The 22,748-nt window shown below is 38.1% G+C and overlaps 1 protein-coding gene across 1 annotated transcript in view; it reads right to left on the reverse strand.

The window, feature by feature from the left end:
• Positions 1 to 7,565: 7,565 nt before the first annotated feature.
• CHSY3 (chondroitin sulfate synthase 3) overlaps positions 7,566 to 22,748 on the reverse strand; it is a 291,366-nt gene continuing 276,183 nt past the window's right edge. Inside the window, exon 3 of the mRNA XM_058737063.1 lies at positions 7,566 to 9,974. Coding sequence (XP_058593046.1) covers positions 8,412 to 9,974 — 1,563 coding nt within the window. The 3' untranslated portion in view covers positions 7,566 to 8,411. The remainder of the gene's footprint in view (positions 9,975 to 22,748) is intronic.

Genomic DNA, 22,748 nt, shown 5'->3' on the forward strand with positions numbered 1-22,748 from the left:
TCCAAGTTCAGGAGACAAGTAGGGCAGGGGCCTAAGCATGGGAGCGAGTTTGGCATGCTTAAAAATCTGAGCAGAAGCCAGTGTGATGGGAACAGAACACAGCAGGGTGTGGGCGAGGAGACAGGGGATGGGGTAGGGGAGAAGCAAGGGCAGATCACCAGGAACAAGCATTTGGGTTTTATTCTAAGTAAGCTTGGAAAACTTTAGAGAGTTTTAAGAAGAGAGTAACAATGAAACTATATATAATCAAAATCCTGCTTACTTGTGGAGTTTTATAACATACTAATTCAAACAACCACAACTTGGGTCTTCAAAAGTCAGTGCTGAATCTTATCCAAATGGAGATTAAATATCCTCTGATATTTTTTTTCTACATTTTAAAATTTAGATGCAAGTTAGTTAACACATAGTGTAGTATTGGTTTCAAGAGTAGAAACACCCAGTGCTCATCACAATTGTCTTCCTTTAATGTCCATCACCCATTTAGCCCATCCTCTGCCCACCTTCCCTCAATCAATCCTGTTTGTTCTCTGTATTTAAGAGTCTCTTCTGGTTTGCCTCCCCCTCTGTTTTCATCTTATTTGATTTATCTTTTCCTTTCCCTATATTCATCTGTTTTGTTTCTTAAATTCCCCATATGAGTGAAATATTACTTTAAAACAAAGGTGACTCTGGACATTTCTAAAGCAAATTCTAGCTTTTAAAATTACAGTAACAAAGTGCATCTTTCTGAAGTCATTTTGCTCATCTGTAAAATGGGGATAATGGTACATATTTGAGAGCTGATGAAGCTCAAAGGAGAGGTTTCCTAAGTAACAGTGCAGAGTAACATTTAATGAACAATATTGTTTTGCAGTCACAATAAGGAGTCAAATAACATAAACAAATCACTTTGCCTTTTCCCTTTCCTTATTAAAATGACTTCCTAAGTGAGGTGATACCTGGCAGAAGTGTTTGGAGACAAAAGTATCCTTTTCTAAATTAACGGCACATTGTCTAAGGGGTAGGGGTAAAAGAAAGTATGGGTATGAGCAATAATGGTTCCTTTCTCTTCGGTGCTCTCTCTGAATCTTAGCCTTCTTAAAAGAATTCTGCTTGTCTTATGTAGCATATGAAAATATGAACATTATTGATACTGGGAAAACACACTGATAAGTTTTTAAATCATATAATTATTTGATATTCTTAAGGAAGATCTCTGTAATAATGGATCACCAGAGGGGTGTTTGGGTGGCTCAGTTAAGTGTGGCACTCTTGATTTTGGCTCAGGTCATGATCTCAAGGTCATGGGATAGAGCCCTGTGGCTGGCTTCACTTGCTGAGTGTGGATTCTCTCCTTCCTGCTCCCCATGCCCCTCCCCCACTTGTGTGCCTGCATTCTCTCTGTGTTGATAAAAAAATAGATTTCCAGAAAAATACTATAAAATATATGCAAATTGGTATCTTTTGTGATAAATTTAGTTTACAAAAGCAAAATGATTTCAAAAAATACACATTAAGATTTATTCCTAAAATCTATTTTCTTTTAACTAAATGATTAGCTCAGTAAACATTTTGATGCAACGTTTTTTCCATCAAAGCACAAACCTGAATTTAATGTTGAACAGATTAATTGAGAAACGGGAAGCACTTGGAGCGGATCAAAGAGTTTCAAAGTTCTCTTCTTTCAGTTTCTAGTCCAAATGCGCAAGGGGCTTTGTAAAATCCGTGCCCTTGAGATTCCAGTTGGCTAACAAGGAGGATAAATGAATCCCAGCATACTTTAAATAGAACAGGGTTGCTAATGAAAGAGTTGAAAAGTTTATCTTAACTTCAGCCTTCAAGCTCATGATTTATATAACTTCTCAAAACCAATACCAGGAACTTACAGTCTAAAGCTTACATAGTATCAAGTAGCTCCAAGCGGGAGTGGGGGGAGGGACAGGGAAGAACCAGGTGGCCGAGAAAATAAAAATATTAAAAAGAAGAGTAGGTTATCGGCATATTAGAATGGCATGAAAACTAGGAGGCAAGTGAAAAATAAAATAATTCAAGGATACACAGAACACTGCTTTTCCCCCTCCCCCATTTTCTTAGTATTACTGCCTTTAACATTTGACTTACCACCTATCAAGATTTTCCTTTCAGAAACGTGTTGGAGCCACTTTGGTAAGTTTGGGAAAGAAGGGGAAATAAACCTGAGGCTGATTGTGAATAGTTAACAGATTAGATACAGAAAGCTATTACTCCTAATGTTGGGGTATATATTCTCACCTTTATATGAACTTCTGGCCCTGAGTTATTTTTGACCGATGTCAAGTTGAACACCTGCTGCCAGAATCAAGGCAAGAATCAAGGTGGGTTCATATTTCTGTATTTGAAATTCACCTGCAGATCTCAGATTCTATTTGGCATATACACATACTTCTCCCCACTTGGATAAAGTAAGGAAATGTGAAGGCTGTGGGGATTTAGGGAATAGGAGTTGGGGAAGACCTGATAAGGAAATGGAGAACAGCTCCATAGGAGGCCTGAGTGAAGCTCTAAGTTTGCCTTCAGGTGACGCATATTTTCAGTCTTAGAGTTCCTGCTTGAGCTTTTTGTTCCCAAGAGGTTCTCAATAAATATTTGCTAACTGGTTAACACTTTACAAAATAAAGAGCATTCTACGAAAAAAGAAAAGCATCTTTTTTTTTTCTGTTGAACACTCTCTTTTTATATGATAGGTCTATTTTATTTTATTGCTTTTGAAATGTTTATTTGAGGGGCGCCTGTGTGGCTCAGTCGGTTGGGTGTCCGACTTCGGCTCAGGACGTGATCTCAGAGTTTGTAAGTTTGAGCTCCATATTAGGCTCTGTGCGTACAGCTCAGAACCTGGAGCCTGCTTCAGATTCTGTGTATCCCTCTCTCTCTGCTCCTCCCCTGCTCATGCTCTGTCTCTCTCTGTCTCAAAAATAAATAAAAATATTTAAAAAAATGTTTATTTGAGAGAAAGCATGGTGGGGGGTGGGGGGGAAAAGGAGGGGCACAGAGAGACTAAGACAGAGAATCCCAAGCAGGCTCTGCACTGTCAGTGCATAGCCCACTGCTGGGCTAGATTCCACAAACCATGAGATCATGACCTCAGCCAGAATCAAGAGTCAGATGCGTAAATGACTGAGCCATCCAGGCACCCCAACAGGTTCATTTTAAATCATTGTAAATACATTTTTTTTCCTTCCAATCTTATATTCACCAATTCCATCAAAATTGATCCTATAATGACTGCAGCAGGGAATGGAATATCAAGAATGTATACTTGTGCATGATGGATAATAAAAACTCAGTATGTCTGCTTTTTATTTTTTATTTATGTAAAAAAATGTTTCTAATGTTTACTTATTTTTCAGAGAGAGAGAGAGAGAGAGAGACAGAGTGTGAGGGGGGAGGGGCAGAGAGAGAGGGAGACAGAATCTGAAGCAGGCTCCAGGCTCCTAGCTATCAGCACAGAGCAGGACTCAGCGCTTGAACCCATTAACTGTGAGATCATGACCTGAGCCAAATCAGACACTTAACTGAGCCACCCAGGCGTCCCATCTCTACTTTTAAATCAACCTACAGATGAATACATATCTATTTAATTCAACTGAAGTAAACTCCTTCATGGAAGAGAACGCTAAATATGGCACAGCCCTTGGCAGCTTCCGACATGAGAAAGGAAGAGGGAAACAGACAAATGGATGTCAAAATTGAAGATGGAAATGAAAATGCTGGCAGCTTTGTGCCAGCACCAGGTGGTTGGCAGATGTGACTATGTCGCCACCTGGGGGCATGAATCACCGCCGAAGGAAGTCTCCTCATCCCCACCATCTGTTAAGGCAACGTTGGCAGTGCAGCTGGTGCCTGCGAGAGGCTGGGGGGCACACAGGCCAAGCTGCACTGGCATCTATTCTGCATCTCCATCCTGCCTCTACTGTTGCCACTGCTCAAAAACTGAAGATCTAGAAGGCTTCTGGACTCAGCACGTATTGTATGTTTGATTGGGATGCTAATAAGAGTGGAGATGGGGAGGGGCGCCTGGGTGGCTCAGTCAGGTGAGCGTCAGACTTCGGCTCAGGTCATGATCTCGCGGACCGTGGGTTCGAGCCCCGCGTCGGGCTCTGTGCTGACAGCTCGGAGCCTGGAGCCTGTTTCAGATTCTGTGTCTCCTTCTCTCTCTGACCCTCCCCCATTCGTGCTCTGTCTCTCTCTGTCTCAAAAATAAATAAACGTTAAAAAAAAACTAAGAAAGAAAAGAGTGGAGATGGGAAGGGTAGACAAGTCAGCAGCACTAAGAAGTGATAACAGATACCCATATTGTCCCTTAGGACACTATTTTGACCACTTGCCTTGTAATATCCATAATCACAGAGATACGCCTTCAATAATCAAGCACAAAGGAGAGCTTAAGTGTACAATTTCCTGCAGAATTTAGCAGTCCCTTCTTACAGACATCCCTAGGGTAAGAACTTTGAAGGGGACTTGCAGTGACTCAGAAAGCAAGTGATAGGAAAGAAAGGCAACTTGGGGGGCGCCTGGGTGGCGCAGTCGGTTAAGCGTCCGACTTCAGCCAGGTCACGATCTCACGGTCCGTGAGTTCGAGCCCCGTGTCAGGCTCTGGGCTGATGGCTCGGAGCCTGGAGCCTGTTTCCGATTCTGTGTCTCCCTCTCTCTCTCTGCCCCTCCCCCGTTCATGCTCTGTCTCTCTCTGTCCCAAAAATAAATAAAAAACGTTGAAAAAAAAAAAAAAAAAAGAAAGGCAACTTGGCCACATAATTCAAATGTGTTGATGCCTTCCTTCTCCTATACAAATCTCATCACCATGGCTGAAATAGGGCTATAGCTATTTTACCGGCTCTTTGCAACTCATCTTGGTATATTTTACCTGCTTAAAAATATTTTGTGTTGGGTGCAGAGAGGTAAAGAGGGAAGACACCAGTCTCTTCCTAGGACCATGTCTGGCTTAGGCCATTCCCTCAAGGACAAGACAGTACCAGGTGAGGGCTTAACAAGCCTGGCAGCATGACAGGCAATCTGGGCAATCCAAGCCATTAGAAAGGACCCTTGTCTTCTGGGTCCTCTTCCTGGAAGAAGGAACTGCCCAGGCCTGATCTGAAAATGCAACCACGTGAAACCAGAGTAGTCCCGAAATGGAGCTGCTGACTGGAGGAGATGGGCTCCAGCTTTCTTATGTTAGAAACAGTGGGACTTTATAGTTTCCCTTTCGAGGGAGCATTCCATTCTGTTGTTTGGACTATCAGTTCACACACTTGGGGATTTTATTCCTATTGTTCTTCATCTATTACTAGGCACAATGGGTTCAACTCTTAGATTCAGAAATAGCTCTGACAAAGTTGCTTTATGCCAAGTCTGTATGGGTCAAATGACATAAATAATCACACAATTACATGGTGGTGCTCATGGCAGACAGCTTCTGTACTCAGCAGGCTGACACCACAGAGATAAGGGCTGCTGCTGGCATCAGGAACGCTCAGCATTTTTTTTTTCTACTGGCTGATATCCAGTGACCTGTGAGCAAGCAATTAGAAGAAACCTTTCCCCAACACAGTGCTACTCAGAGGGAGCTAGCAAAGTGGTGGAAGACTGGGATGAAAAGCCTGAACAGGCTCTTACTGACCAAACGTCAGCAAACTAAGTTTGACCCAGAATGAGCATACAGCAGACGTAAGCTGAACGGCGGATCAAACGTGTTCATGGTGTCAGCCAGAACTTTGCCCACTGTCTTCTATATCACCCCAACAGCTGAGAAGCCTTGGGTTCACGTGGAAAGAGAGCTGCTCCAGATCTGGACAAGAGTTAACTTAAATCTTAAGGACAGTATGCCAGTAGTGTAACTCAGGACATGTGACTTCATTATTCATGGCCTCAGTTTCCATATCTGTTGAATAAAGAAAATAATATCAGTATTTTGAGAGATCTTGAGAGGATTATGTTTAAAAATACAATGCAAGTAGGGGCACCTGGGTGGCTCAGTCTGTTAAGCATTGAACTCTTGATGTTGGCTCAGGTCATGATCTCAAGTTTCATGAGACTGAGCACCATGTTGAACTCCACGCTGAGTGTGGAGCCTGTGTGGGATTCTCCCTCTCTCTGTCTGCCCCTCCCCTGCTCATGCTTCTCTCTCTCTCTCAAAATAAATAAATAAACTTTAAAAAATAAAAAAATAAAAGGATAATGCAAGAAAAATGCATAGAATGATATTGAGTGGACAGAAGATGATCACTAGGATTGAACTGTTATTGGAGTGATGCTTAAACAGGAAACTCGCAGCTATCCAAATAAGGTAATGTGGTAACATATGTATATGATGCTTCAGGTTGCATTCATGCTGTGTTGCCCTTCAACCTTAAAGGAGTTTTAAATAATAGACACTGCACAGACAGGAAAACACTCTTAATTTCACTAATATAATTCCAATAAATCTTCAGTCAGGAAATACTGCAGTGCCTGAAAAAAAAAATCATAGGAAAGCCTAATGCAAAGTCACAAAACAGAACTTAAATGCACTTATCTTAATTTTAGTACAGTATGTGTGTATGTAATTAAGGTCACATGAGATCTCTGCATTTCCTTGTTTCATCAGTATAATTCCATGAGTATTACAGAGAATGCCACTTCATTCCTGGGTAGTTGCCTCACAACTCGGGCTCTTTTTCAGTTGTCTAAGCTAAACAGATGAGCAGACCCTGATTTCTTTTCTTCATTAATGAAATAATTAACAATTATTAGTTTGCAGTAGATCTTTCCAAATGACTATCTTTACTGCATGATAATATATTTACTGCTCAAGAAAATAAAACCCACTGAAAAAGTAAGCCACATGATGTAGGAAAATAAGCTATTAACGTAAGGGTTTATGAAGGCTGAGAAAATATTAGAGCAGAGATCAATTCTGAATTGTTGGCCCTGTCAAGATTTTTAGCGTCTAAAAGTGCCAGTAATTCCTTTCTAATGAGTCTGACATTATTAAGATTATATGTTATGGTCAAGGAGAGTGCCATCATATTTGTCACAACATTAAGCAATTTTATCTATTTTTGAGGCTCCCCAAGTGTCCTCTCTAAAAGAGACTATTACCCTGTACAAAACCCATCGCTAAGGCAAATGCTGTATGGCCTCCTGGCAATTAGTTCCAAATAATGGTAGCAACTTACAACAACTTTCAAATCAACTTTGATGCAATTTTTGGTCCTATTGTGAGAAAAAAGAAAACGAGAGTGTAGAACAATATGTACAATATGCTACATTTTGTGAGAACCCAAATTAACCCCAATTAAAGGCAGTTTCTGACCTGTTCTTGGTTCAGTTTGATCACAAAGCTGAAGAGATTGAGGAAGAATGCTTCTCCTGGAATGTAAGTTACTGAATAAAGAAGCCACTCATTTTAATCAGTTGTGAAGGCCAGGATTTAAAGTGTAACAAAACAAACAATATGCCTATAATCCCTTGTTAACTTTTCCAGTCTCTATAATAAGCACATTTTGGTGAGTATGACCCCTAAGAATTACATCAAGTATGACTGAAAGGAAACAACACAAACTTTTCAGTGTTTTTGAAAAAGACTACTGTTATACCTGTGTTTTATTATAAATAACCAGGTTCTGTCATAGTTTATCTTCTTGCCAGCAAATGAAGGACATCGTTTCATAAAGCTTCTAAAATGTACATGAATATTTAATTAAATCATATTTCCTTGAGAAAATAAAGTTCATTCGCATTTATAGCAGACACTTGTGAGGAGTACATAATTGTCAGAAGACCAGGGTAGCCCGTACCGGTTGCTTGTGGAACAAAACTCCTCAATTTTTAAAACTTTTTTTAAAAAATAAACATACAATCATAAGTGTTCATTTACTTTAAAAATTCTAAAGATGAAGAAAATTATTGTCTATATTTTTAAGTCCTTGTATAAATTACAAAACTCAAGTTTATGTTACAGAGTCCCTTCCCCATAGGAAGCATAAAGCACTTTTGTGGTACCTTTCACCAGTAAATATTTGTATCACATTGAATTTAACAAACGAAATAAAAGTCAATATTGCATCTTTAAGCCCCAAGAGAACATTCTTCTAAGCTGTCTCTCACGATGAATGAGCTTCAAAAGTCATTTGATTGCCACGATTTAACTCAATCTCGAATAAAGATATATAAAAGTAATACATAATTGACTTCAGTAGAAATCTGAAATATCAGTGAACTGCAGACTCTTCTTGCTTGAGGTCAACAAACACTCTTTGGAAGATAACCAAGAGTAGTTTAAGACCAGGATAACAAAATAAAATTATAACAATAATAATTATAATAATAAAAATAACAATAATAAAATAAAAATAACAACAACCAACAATGAGGTAAACTCCCCTTTAAAAAGGCAATATGTGTTGCCTGGACTGTCAGGAGAGAGTTCGATTATACCTGACACCCAAATGTTTTTCCAACCAGAGTTCAGCCAGTTGCATGGTTGAGGCAAAAGTACTTGCCTTGGATCCTAAACACATCTTATACTGCTTAGGGTCCAAGTTAGGGTCACAATGGACTGGATGGAAAATATGCACCACTCCTACTTCTTGGCTTCTGAAGGGCCTTAAGCCAGATAGAATGACTTTATTGTAGAGATCTACATCTTCCAGTCCCCAGCCTTGTATTGAGGTATCAAATCCACCTGCACCCAGCAGATCACTTTTATAAATACAGGTAATTCCATAGCCATAGTCTCTCCAAAATCCAGTCTTCTTTGAGAAGACAAAGTCATCATCAGTGGGAGGATTTCCCCCATTGGTTACCTTTGGGTCATACTGGCTAAAGATGATGGGGTAGTACACCTGTTGTCCCTGAATTGTATTGTCTCTACATCGTTGGAGAAAGTCTCCTCTGAAGATCAAGTCAACATCACAAAATAGCAGCAAAGTATCATTGTCAAACTGGGAAGAAGCCATTTCAAGACCAAGACCTCTGGAAAATTCCCCCTTCATTGGGATCAGGGTCATTTCTGCTTTAGGGTACTTATTCTGATATTCCTTTATCAGCTCAATATGCTTGTTGGAATCTTGGCCAGAATCCCTACTGAAAAGGGTGATGACCAGCTTTACATTCTGCTTTGGAATAAGACAAGTTTTTTCAAAGTTGTCCATGAATCGCAAGAAAATGTCATACCTTCCAATGAGAGGAACAAGAATGTGTATTTTCTTTTCATTGTGCCCTCCCATGTCTTTGGCACCTTGAAAAGAAGATAGTATCTTTAAAGAATTAGATATAAAGGAGAACGACTGAGTGTCACTGTTAATGCTCTCAACAAGCCTGTTGACATCTAGCTCTTCAGTTTCTCTAAAGAAAGGCTTGCTGAACAACTGCTGAAGATAGGCATGACGTCTCACTGGCACAGTCAGTTTCCTCCCCTTGTGTCTTTTATATAAGAGGAGTAAATCCAAAATGTACTCCACCCCATGCAAGGGATCAACCCTGCGGTAGCCATACTGAATTTCCTTGAAGTCAATGAGCCGTCCCCTACTCTTGGCATTTTCATTGATCATCTCCATCACCTGTAGGACTGTGTCATCCAGTGCTGTTCTTAGGATGCTGTTGATGCTCTGTCGAGGAGGCTGGTTCTCAGATGCTGAGTAAAGGAGCTTCCCTGTCAGGAACTCCCATTCTATCACTTCATCTCTCTCCTGAGGCTGGAAGTGGTTGAAAGAAGGCATCACTCCCAGCTGCTGGTCCTCTTTACTCACTTCACTGTTACTGAGCTTGCTCATCAGAGCACTCTCCCGGTGGAGCTGGATGGTGCGGTAGCGAAGTTCAGAAATTTTGCGGCTGAGCATGTAATTGTGAAGCCTGTATTGGTAGGCAGGCCTTTTGTTGGGATGCAGTGTTATGGCTGCATGGATTTTGCTGTTGTGAAGGTCCTGGATATAACCCTTCCGATTATGTTCGTAATTTTCATGGAACAGTTGTTGCATCTGAAAAGTAAAAGAAATCAAGAAGTTACAATAAATTTAAAAATTAATAAAGCAATAAGTGAAAACCTTTAAACTTAAATTAAAATATTTAATGAAATTAGTTAGAAAATGAATTGTCAAATTTATATATAAAAGAAATGAAAACAGTTTTAAAATGTCAAATTCACACGCTCAAACACTGTAACCTAACCTCCCATTCCATACCTATACTGCACACTAAACTCCATCTGTGTATTCCAAAGTAAAGAATCTTTGTCCTTCTATTCCTTTTGAAGTCAACCCAAAACATCAAAGAAAATATGAATTGAATATATCCAAAACCCATAAAGGATCATTGTGAGGGAGAGGCAGTGTGGATAGATCATGGGCTTTACAAAATAGAGGGTTAACCTTGAGGAGTAAACCCCATGACTTGTTGCTTGGAATGGCCATACCAGCCCCAAAGGAGACCTAAGTTTTATTGAGCATTCTGGTATACCATGTTTACAGAGTAAGTTCTTTTTTTCTTAATTTTCTTTAATGCTTATTTATTTTTGAGAGAGAGCATGTATGTGTGCATGAGTGGGAGAGGGGCAGAGAGAGAGAGATAAAGGGTCTGAAGCAGGCCCCAAGCTGACAGTAGACACCAATGTGGGGCTTGAACTCACGAACTGCGAGATCATGACCTGAGATGAATGAAGTCAGACGCCCAACTGAGTGAGCCACCCAGGAACCCTCGGAGTAAGTTCTCGTTAAGGTAATGTGGAACAGAAATTATATTGATCTACACTACTGATCTAAAGGATCATGTCCCAAATTAGACATGTTTCACATCCTTATGAGCCAGAAGGTTTCTATGCTAGTGTATGACAAGTTCACTAGTTCAAATAGAAACAAAATGAGGAAAAATCTAGAGTCATGAGATCATACTGCAAACTGCCAGCTGACTCTTTCTTCTCTGTCAATAAAGAAACCTCCATTACACTCGTGCAATAGAAGTACCAGTGTAGAAGGAAAAGGAGGGGGCGGAAGAAGAACAGAAGGAGAACTACCAGTGGCAGCATCGACAGGAGATAGCTGTAAGTATATTGATGAATAAAGAGGAAAAGAATATTGAAAACTTATGAATACATATCTAAAGCAAGTGAAAATTATAGACAAGTCAAAGAAATTAAAAAAAAATACAATCTCTATAAATAAGAATTCAACAAATAGATACATGAGCTTAAAGAAAAGAACTAAAATGAAAGATAATCTACATTACAAGAACCCAAGAAAGAGATTTGTGGAAAACTCAGGAGAAAGATACTTGAGAAAATTTAGCCGAATAATGGAAACATAAAAGAGGGGATAAAAAGTTTGGAGATATAAGTCTTCGTGTATACATGCATACACATATATAAATATAAATATTTATATGCATTTAAACGCTTGAATATATGTTCAGTACACATAGATATACATTTAAGATAAAATTATATATGTGAAATATACCTGAGGGACATGTTTCCCTTAAAATAGAGGCAGATAGGGGCACCTGGGTGGCGCAGTCGGTTAAGCGTCCGACTTCAGCCAGGTCACGATCTCGCGGTCTGTGAGTTCGAGCCCCGCGTCAGGCTCTGGGCTGATGGCTCGGAGCCTGGAGCCTGTTTCCGATTCTGTGTCTCCCTCTCTCTCTGCCCCTCCCCCATTCATGCTCTGTCTCTCTCTGTCCCAAAAATAAATAAAAAACGTTGAAAAAAAAATTTTAAAAAAATAAAATAGAGGCAGATATATATCTATGTGTCATTAGGCCAAGAAAAAAAAAAGAGAAGAATGAACAAACAAAACCCACTTTGGCTCTAAGTGGGAAAAGAACAAGTCTTGTCACAACATTTTCCATGGCAACATCAGTGCTGAAAAATAGTAGAGTACAGCCTAGGAAGACCCCAAGGAAGCAAATTAATGACTAATTATTTTTTAGTCAATCAAGCTAGGGGCTCAAGTTTACTGCAAAAAATAACTAGCTCCTAACTTGTAAAAGAACTTGTGGCAGAATAGCAGTGATAAATTCTCTGATGCTCCTCCCATCAAGAGACAGGTCTTTGTCCCTTTCTCTTGGACCCCAGTGATTCTGTCACTACTTTAAGAGACCACACTAGAAACAACACTGCACCCGTTTCTAGATTGGCAGCTTCCACTTCTTGTCTGTTGGAACTCCCACTCTGCAGAAGCCAACTGCCAAGTCACAAGTCTGAGTTAGTTTCCTTGTTTCGGGCCAGGATCTTCAGTAAAACGTGGTATAGCACAACCTTGTTCTGATCCCAGACTCAGAGAAGAAGTTGTCATTTTCTCTCTTTAAGACATTAAGTAAGTTCCTTTCTATTTCTAGTTTGGTAAGAGCTTTCATCATGAATGACATTTCAAGTTGATCCAAGGTTTTTTTTCCTGCATCCATTGAGAAGACTGTGTGATATCTTTCTTTCTTTCTTTCTTTCTTCTGTTATGGTGAATCGCTAATTGAAATTCCAATATTAAACAACCATTTTATCCACTGACTAAACCCATCATCATCCTGATATATCATCCTCTTTATATACAGCTGGATTATATTTGCAAATGTTTGTTCAAAATATACTGTGAAATACCAATTCTCAATTTGATATATAGGTTCAATGCAATTCAATATAAATCCCACCCTTTATTAAAAAGAAAATGTTGCTCTTGATATTAACAGAATGATTCTAAAATTTACACAGAAATGAGGGGTGCCTGGTTAACTCAGTCGGTTAAGCGTCCGACTTTGGCTCAGGTCATGATCTCACTGTTCGTGCGTTCAAGCCCCACGTTGGGCTCTGTGCTGACAACTCAGAGGATTTGGATTCTGTGCTTTGGATTCTGTGTTTCTCTCTCTCTCTTCCCCTCCCCTGCTCATGCTCTCTCTCTCTCTATTTCTCTCAAAAATTAATAAACATTTAAAAAATAATAAAAATATAAAATTTATAGAGAAATGAAAAGCCAAGTATATTCATAACAACGTTAAAAAAAGATATACTGCAGATTAAAGTTATAGAAATTTAGACAGTATGATCCTGATACAAAGATAAACAAATAGAACAAAAGACCAAAATAATCCATAAATAAACCTACCACATGATTTACAATATCAGATAATTTACAACAAATAAAGACACTGAAGAGTGGAGAAAGGATGGTCTTTTCTGTCAATAATGCAAGGATAGTTGGATATTCATGTGGAAAAAAGGAAAAACTGGTCCCTTTCCTCCCCCTGCCCCCACATGGAAAATATATCCCAGATGGATTGTTGTTATAAATATAAGAGTTTACCCAATAAAATATCTGCATGACTTTTGACTGTGTGAAGAACTCTTAAATATGACACAAGGTACCAACTATAAAAACAGATTGATGAACTGGACTACATTAAAATTAATAATTTTGTTCCTCAAAAACATCATTATAAGATTATAAAGGGTAAATTATGTACATTTGAAAAAAAAAGAATTCACACACACACACATACACACACACACACACACAAACATACACACACAGAGGTAAACTACAGAATGGGAGAAGTCATTTTTTAACAGATCATACCAAAAGGACTAATACCCAGAATATGTAATAAACGTATACAAATTAGTAAGCAAGAAGGACAAACCCAGCTGAAAAATGGAAAAAAAAAAAAAACAAAAAAAACAAACCCTTAATGGGCACTTCACAAAAGAGAATATGCAAATGCACAATTAACATACAAAAACATTCTCTATCTCATTCATCATCAGAGTAATGCAATTTAAAGTAATGATGTGATAACATTACAGACCTATAAGAATGGCTAAAACTAATCACACTGATAATGTATTGTTAGGATTTGGAACTCTCATACATGTGTGATGAGGTTGTAACTTGGTTCAACCAGTATGGAAAATGTATCAAGTAAAATGACCCCACACATTTCCTATGACTCAGTAATTCTACTCTTAGATATATACCCAATATAAATACAACCATCCATACACCTAAAATATATACATAAAAATTTTCATAGAAGCATTATTCAAAATACTCCCAACTGAAACCAACCCAAATGTGTATCAAGAGTAGCATAAATTAATGTCATATATTCATATAATAACAAATAAAACATCAATTAAAATAAATATACTACTACAACAATATGGACAAATCTCACAAACAAGTTAAACAAGACATACACAAAAGAATACGTTTTGTTTGACTCTATTTACATGGAATTCAGACACAGGTAAAGCTAACCTGTACTATTAGCTGTTAGAATAGTAATAAAAATTCAAGAAAGAGGACAGGGAGCTGTTAATGTTCTATTTGTCGATCTAGCTCATGGTGACATGTACATATTCTATTTGTGAGCATTCATTGAAATATTACTTAAGATATGTTTGTCTGTTATATTCCAATTAATAAAATATTTTATTTTGAAACTGTGATATACATGTATGTAGAATTAGGTAGGATTTTCTGATATGTATGTACATAAACATGTGTGGATATGTGGCTGGAGGGGAGGAAAGGAGGGTGGGGAAGACAGAGAGACAGAAAGAGAGAGAGAATATAACTCATAGAAGTTTTCCTATAGAAGGTCACCTAAAAGGGGTAGGACCCATACTACAGGAGATTCTTTATCTCCAGTAAAACTGAGATACTCAGATTTTCAAATCACCATCATATGACTTTGAAGAATATAACAGCAGATATTTTGAGAAGGATTTTGGACTTAACTCAAGACATAGTTTAACTGCATCCATTTTCTTTTCTCAAAACACATGATAATTTTTATTTAACATTCTGATTGATGATAAATCAAACTGAATCCATAATTTACAGTGAGCTGTTGTATCTCTACTTCTGTGGTATTAATATTTTATACCTGAAATTGCTTTCAATATTTTACTGTATTTAACTTTCCATGCTTGTTTTTGTTTGTATGCAAGAAGTCAAAAAAAATATTTCTGATCATATATGAAAGACTAATTATACCACCTGTAAAAGGTATTGGCTATATGAAACTATTCTTTCTTAAGGCGTGCTTTACAGTACTAAGAAGAAGGGGCAATGTTAAATTAAACAGGAAACAATGTTCAGAGGCCAACTGGGAAATTGCTGACTTAATCTTGCTCTTTTAGTGCTATTAAAGTGATTAATACAGCACAATTTGATAAAGGTGACATTTTGTTATAGAACAAATACTATCTAAGTACTGAAATGTTTAACTAACTCATATCACTCACATCATTATAGCCCAAGCTGTATCCATGGTGCTTATCTTTCTAATGTAATCCTTTGCAGAAATATTACAAATAGACAAAGACCATGATGGAGGCAATCCTTGGAAACCATGTATTCAGACACATTCCAGGAAGTACAGTAATGATGAAAGTATCTTGAATTCGTGCCACATTTTCCATGAAGAAACATAGAACATATCCAAATTTCCTATTTTTATATGTAGGGAGGAGGTCCAAGCTATACAGCATAAATGTGAGAACATTTAAGAACCTGGCTAGGGAGTTAGCCAGATTGGGATTTGAAGACTGGCTCTACCTTTCTAAGCCATTTCCTAGCCAACCTGTCTAAATCTCAGCCTCCCAATCTATAAAAGAGAAAATGTTAACTGCCACACTGTATATTAAAATGTTGCTCTATAAGAAAAATATATACACAATGCTTAACATTGTGTCTGGCATATGGAAAACACTCAGTAAATGGCAACTGTACATAAGTAACAGTTCAAGGATTTGCCAATCTCCTCCTGAGGCTGTTCTTTTTAGCTAGGAATTTTCAGAGAAGGAGAGTGGCACCCTTTCATTGGCTTGCCTCATCTTTGCTCATCTCTGGAAACGCTTGGAAATAGTTACAATTTGGCTTCATACACTCAGTGCTTCAATACATCTAACATGCCACTGAGGCATCCTCTCCCAACAAGAGTCCTCCTAACAAAAGATAAGTTGTTGAGGAAATTTCAGGAAACCAAGGTTTATGCTTAAGTGATTTAACCCTGAGTCAACTGAGATATAAGAGATCACAACTACAACCAGAATAAACAGCTGGTTTTATTATTTATCACATTAAATTGTGAATGTAGCAAAATGATTTTAAGAAAAAGTATAAAATTTACTTTTAAAATTATATTAGCTTGTTTGAAATAATTCAGGAACTCCAATACAGACGGGCTGCTGCTTCTTTCTAGAACTTCCAATTGATTTCTCGCTACTTCCAGAGATTGATATGGGAAGGGGAAAAGCATTCCACACCAACAAAATCACAGCAACAATTAACATCAGTGGGTCCTGACAGACCCCAGTGCTTCAACTGTCCCCTCCAACAAATCTCACTCTCTGATAAGAACATTACCTAAGAAGCTATAGAAAACTCTATTATAAAAATCAGAGAGAAGAATAGATGCCAAGATACAGTTGTATATTATTATTAGTCTCCTACTATATTAACCTTCCATTTCCCCCTTAGATTTATGAATAATGAAAACATAGCATAGATAATTTTTGGAATGATCATAGTCATATCAGTAAAGGACTTCCATATCAGCAAATACATTTTCAAAGAAACAGTAAGGGGTTGACCGCAAATAGGCACAACAAAGTCGCTTTTGGGGCATCGCAATGTTCAGAAAACTAGACTTGTCAATGGTTGCACAACTGTATAAATTTACTATTACTAATCTGTACATGTACAGGGGAGACTTTGGTAGAATGTACATTAGACCTCAATAAGACTATTTTTTTTTTAATTTTTTTTTCAACGTTTTTTATTTATTTTTGGGACAGAGAGACACAGAGCATGAACGGGGGAGGGGCAGAGAGAGAGAGGGAGACACAGAATCGGAAACAGGCTCCAGGCTCCGAGCCGTCAGCCCAGAGCCTGACGCGGGGCTCGAACTCACGGACCGCGAGATCGTGACCTGGCTGAAGTCAGACGCTTAACCGACTGCACCACCCAGGCGCCCCAATCAATAAGACTATTTTTAAAAGACATAGCAAATATTAAAAATCATATACAGCCAACTCCATCTTTAAAAAGCAAAAAGACCAGAACAATATGTAGTCACCAAAATATGTGTAAGTTTTCCAAAAGCTGAGATTGAGCAGGGGCATCTGGAAGCAACTGGGGACAAAAGGCCAAACATAGCAATGTCAGGGGCAAAAGGGTTCAAAGGACAGTAGATGTCTGAAATAACCAGGAAAGACAGCTGCCTGACAATGTAAGGTATCAAACCTACTCTGTGTAGACAATTATGGGTGCAGGAGCTGAGGTGACTGGGGAGGGCCGAATAAGCCCTGGATGGAAACGGTTTGTTTCAGAGAAGAGAAGGAGCTACAGACGTCAAAGAATTAAGTCATGAAGTCATGTCTAAAAAATTTTTTTTTAAGTTTATTTATGTATTTTGAGAGCAAGCACATGAGCTTGAGCCAGGGAGGGGGAGAGAGAGGTGGAGAGGAAGAATCCCCAGCAGGCTCTGCGTCCTCAGGGCAGAACCTGAAGAAGGGCGTGGACTCATGAACAGTGAGATCACGACCTGAGCAAAAGTCAGGTCACTTAACAAAAGTAACGACACTTAACTGACTGAGCCACCCAGGTGCCCCTAAGCCATGTTTTCAAGAAGCAAGTTTACCGTGAGGTAGTAGAGAGGACCAAAGCCTTTTCTCCATTGAAATCAGTAAGCCTAGAACACTAACAAGCATCCCTGCCCAAATATCTATGGTGAAGAGCTTGTCCAGGGAAAAGGAATTTTTCCAGGGATACGTATGTTTTCCAAAAAAGGAACACAGTACACATTACCCCAAAGTTCCCATATTAAAGAACAAACAAACAAACAAACAAACAAACAAACACTAGATGAAAAACTAGCCTCTGCCCTCTCCTCCACACACCCTACTGAAAAACAGAAGCCATGGAACTGAGGGAAACATTAAGCAAGTGCTTTAAAAACATAAGAAACAATTTCCTCTATCTTTGAAAACAACAAAGGAGAAATAAAATATCTCAGAGATGTGACAGGGAGACGAAATGTCAGTTCACAGAACTAAGAAAGAAAGAAAGCTTAAAAAGTAAACTATCACATATATGAAAAAATCAGGAGGAAAGGAAAAGAAGAGACATCATGGGGAGTTCAGTAAGGGACAGAAAAGATAGAAAGTAGGAAAGCTTAGGGGTGTCTTGCTGGTTCAAGTCGGTGAGCGAGAGTGCAACTCGCTCTCGAGTTTGTGAGTTTGAGCCCCTGTGGGGTGCAGAGATCACGAAAAATAAAATCTTAGGGGCACCTGGGTGGCTCTGTTGGTTAAATAACCAACTGTTGATTTTTGCTTCAGGCCATGATCTCACAGTCTGTGAGTTTGAGCCCCACAGTGAGCGCAGAGCCTGCTTGGGATTCTCCCTCTCTCCGCCCCTCCCTCCCTTGGTTGCTCTCTCTCAAAATAAATAAACATTTAAAGAAAAGCAAAATCTTTTTTAAAAAAAGTAGGAAAGCTTAAAAAATGGAATAGAAATAGTTACAAAGGATTAGAGAAATTAACATACCTAGAAGAGTACTAGGTATATAGTAATTGCCATTAACAAGAGTATTAATAATCGTTAGGTATTATTCCTGTAGTTACTTGTTTTTATTATTATTAGTGTAGGTATTGAAAAAGTGAGCAAATGAGAATGGCCTTAAGTTTTCCTTAAAAATTAATTCAAGTATGCTCAGTGTAGCCATCATTTAAAACTAAAAAGCTAAATTGTCTTTATGAGGTCTCTGTCGAAACAAAGGAGAATGTGAAGGCCATGCCATTATCAGAAACCTGTTCATGAACATCTTTCCTGTTCTCTATTAAGAACGTGGCTGCATTAATTTTTTCTCCTCCAAGGAGAAAATTTCCTTACTTTGTGTAAAGAGGCTCTTTCAGCTTAGTGCAAATTCTTTTGTTCTCCTTATCCTGCTCCATTTTTTGTTATAAGAAAGGATCTTCTAACTTAGAAAATTTTCTTTGACTCTCTTCCTACAAATGAGATTAAGGAGAATTTGTAGGAGAAAAAAAAGTCATTCTTGTTCTAGGAAGTACAGACTCTCTGTAAATCAGAATAATGTAGGGATGTGAACAAGAAATAATAAATCATTAAAGTGGTATAAAATATAATGGCAAACATGTACCTAAGAGTTGGTTAATTTGCTTTGCAAATGTTTAAACTCATTTTATTCTCTATGATGTAGTGATGCAATACTACATAACTAAATGAGGAGTCTTATTACCCTCAATGAAAATGCCTTATGATCTTTATTTTATAAAACCAGTAAATATGAAGGTTATAGGCAAAATAGTGGATTTTCAAATTAACACTATTATTTTCCCTCAATTATTGTCTTCAAATATTAATAGTAAAGTTCTTACAGTATGTCCTACTTCTCCAGTGATAATGCCATAATGAAAACTGTACCCAATTCTAAATATTAAAGAGAAGAAATGAGTTTGGTAAAAATAAATATTCATATATCATTCTCTAATCATACAGTGAATGACAAAAATCTTAAAGGGTACAGCTTGGATAAGTTGTTGAATGCAAAGTTTTTATTCTTATTTTTATTTGAAAACATTTTTAAAAGTAAGTTTTTATTGGGGCACCTGGGTGGCTCAGTCAGTTAAGCACTGACATCAGCTCAGGTCATGATCTCGCGGTTTGTGGGTTTGAGCCCTGCGTTGGGCTCTGTGCTGACAGCTGGGAGCCTGGAGCCTGTTCTGGATGCTATGTCTCCCTCTCTCTTTCTGTCCCTCTGCCACTCATGCTCTGTCTCTCTCTCTCTCTCAAAAATGAATAAATGTCAAAAAAAATTTTTTTTAAGTTTTTACTTTTATTTATTTTTATTTGAAAAAAAAATTTTTTAAATAAGCTTCACATCCAGTAGGGAGCCCAAGGTGGGGCTTGAACTCACAACCCTGAGAGCAAAACTTGAGCTGAGATCAAGAGTCAGGCACCTAGTCTGACTAGTTTAGTTAGTAAGATCTAGTTTAAATATAAGATATGCTCTTCCTCATATCATCTTTATATGTTTGTCACATAAAGTTAAGAGCATTATTTTGCTACTAAGATAAATAAAAATAATAGCATCTTGGAAATAGCCACATCTAATCCACATACTCTAAAAATTCAATGTACAACATGTGATAAAATTGCATGGAACTAAAGACACGTGTGTGTACATACCCACACATACCCACACACAAAAATAAATGCCAGGAAAATTGCAGCAATCTGAATAGGATCCGTGGAATATATCAATGTCAATGTCCTGGTTGTGATATTTAACTACAGTTTTGCAAGGTTTTGCCACGTTAAGGCGCACATGGGATTGGATTTCCTTGCAATATTTTTTTTTTTTTTTTACAGAAGTACACAAATCACCTAATTACCTAAAAGTAACAGGTTTAACTAAAAATCACATGCAAAAAATTTAAAAGAAAATGTTGTAAGGGCATCTGGGTGGCTCGGCCAATAAAGCGTCCTACTCTTGATTTTGGCTCAGGTCATGATGTCACAGTTTGTGGGTTCGAGCCCCTCATCAGGCTCTGTGCTGACAGTGAGGGGCCTGCTTGGGAGTCTCTGTCTCCCTCTCTCTCTGCCCCTCCTATGCTCTCTTTTGCTCTCAAAAATAACTAAATAAACATTAAAAAATTTTGTCACATTTCTTTTTTTTAAATCACCCCCAAAGGATACTGAAAACAGCAACTGTTGAAAACTTGTAGTTCAAAGAATGCAGATGTGATGGTGCTTTTTTTTTTTTTTTTTTTGGTAAGCCAATGGTCTAAATGAATTTGAGTTTAAAAAATGTTAAGTGAGCAGTGCATTTTCTAGCTACTGTCAGTCTCATAGAGTTTCTTTATGTTTCCTTCATGAATTTCAGTTGCCAGAGGGTATCTGAGTTCTTGGATATCATTTTCTTGTAACTTTTAAAAAATGTTTACTTATTTTTGAGAGAGAGAGAGAGAATGAACAGGGGAGGGGCAGAGAGAGAGGGAAACACAGAATCTGAAGCAGGCTCCAGGCTCTGAGCTGTCAGCACAGAGCCCGACGCGGGGCTCGAACTCATGAACTGCAATATCATGACCTGAGCTGAAATCAGACGCTTAACCGAGTGAGCCACCTAGGTGTCCCTGTTGGATATCCTTTTAAAGAAACTTAAAAAATCTTAAAATGTCTTTCCCTGTTGAAATCCTGTCACATGCTACAACATAGATGAACCTGGAAGACATTATGCTAAGTGAAATAAGTCACAAAAAGACAAATTCTTTATGAGTCCACTTATACAAGTACCTAAAGTAGTCAAACTCATAGAAACAGAAAGTAGAATGGTGATGTCCAGGGGCAGGGTGAGTGGGGAATGGAGAGTTGTTCAATGGGTATAGAGTTTCAGTTTTGCAAGAGGAAAAATTCTAGAGATTTATTGCAAAACAATGTGAATATAGTTGACACTATTGAACTGTACACTTAACCACGATTAAAATGGTTTAAAAAAAAAAGTTCTTTGTTTTTTATTTCACGTGATCCTCACCTTTCCTAAACCAGAATACAAGTCACAGTGTGGCTAATTAATATACTTTGTTATAAATGGTTTACTTCAATTAAGCTTTATTTATGGGCAAGTTGTCTCTCCTGATAGCAAAAAATGGCTCCCGTTGGCCATAGGTACACATTTTATTTTTTTTATTTAAAAAATATTTTAAAAAATCTTTATTTGTTTTTGAGAGAGTGAGAGAGACAGTGAGAGCAGGGGAGGGGCAGAGAGAGAGGGAGACACAGAATCTGAAGCAGGCTCCAGGCTCTGAGCTGTCAGCACAGAGCTGGATGCGGGGCTCGAACCCACCAACCATGAGATCATGACCTGAGCCAAAGTCAGACACCCAACCGACTGAGCCACCCAGGTGCCCCCACAGGTACACATTTTATACATTATAATTCCACAGTAAGAAAAGCAGACCTTGACACCCACACAAGGGCAGAGAAGTGATAGAGGAAAGACTGAATGCTGTTGACAACAATGAATACAGTACTGAGCTGTACCTCAGGCCAGACTACTGTCAGACTTTCTGGTTTCCAGGGACAGTACTTCCTTCTCTGTTTCAGGTAGTTTAGCTCTGCAGCTTAACTTGCAACCCAAAGAATCTTGTCATAAATGATCTGATAGGTTGCTACATTTTAATTTCAGCTCTGTACTAATGCTCTATATGATTTTCCCCTGTTTAATTAGCTAATTTAATCTTGATTGAAATCCTATGGACAGTCTGTACCATTAAAACTGGTACTCGTCTTCCTGCTACAGTTCATTTTCTTAGCTACGTTAGTTAAAAAAAAAAAAACAAAAACTGTCAGACAACACAGAAAATAGCTTCCAGATACCAATTCTTATATGTAAGTTTTCTCAGCAGTATGTATTCTCTACAGTTTAAAAATACTTCAGACAACACAGAAAATAATCATGTGATATAGATTCCCCAGCAGGGAAATTCTAAACACATACTTTCTAAGGCAAATAGCAAAGAGATTTAAAATCAGAAAGAAACCACTAAGTTAATGAGCTTTCATTTCATAATGGTATCATGGCACATAACCATTTCTTAGTTTTTTTTTTTTAATTTTTATTTATTTTTCTTGAGTAGATTCCAAGCCCAATGTGGGGCTCAAACTCATGACCCCAAGATCAAGAGTTTCATGCTCTGCTGAATGAGTCAGCCAGGTGCCTCAAGCATTTGTTAGTTTAAATAA

The sequence above is a fragment of the Neofelis nebulosa genome, chromosome 1 (assembly GCF_028018385.1).
Source record: "Neofelis nebulosa isolate mNeoNeb1 chromosome 1, mNeoNeb1.pri, whole genome shotgun sequence".
In the NCBI taxonomy this organism is placed as follows: Eukaryota; Metazoa; Chordata; class Mammalia; order Carnivora; family Felidae; genus Neofelis; species Neofelis nebulosa.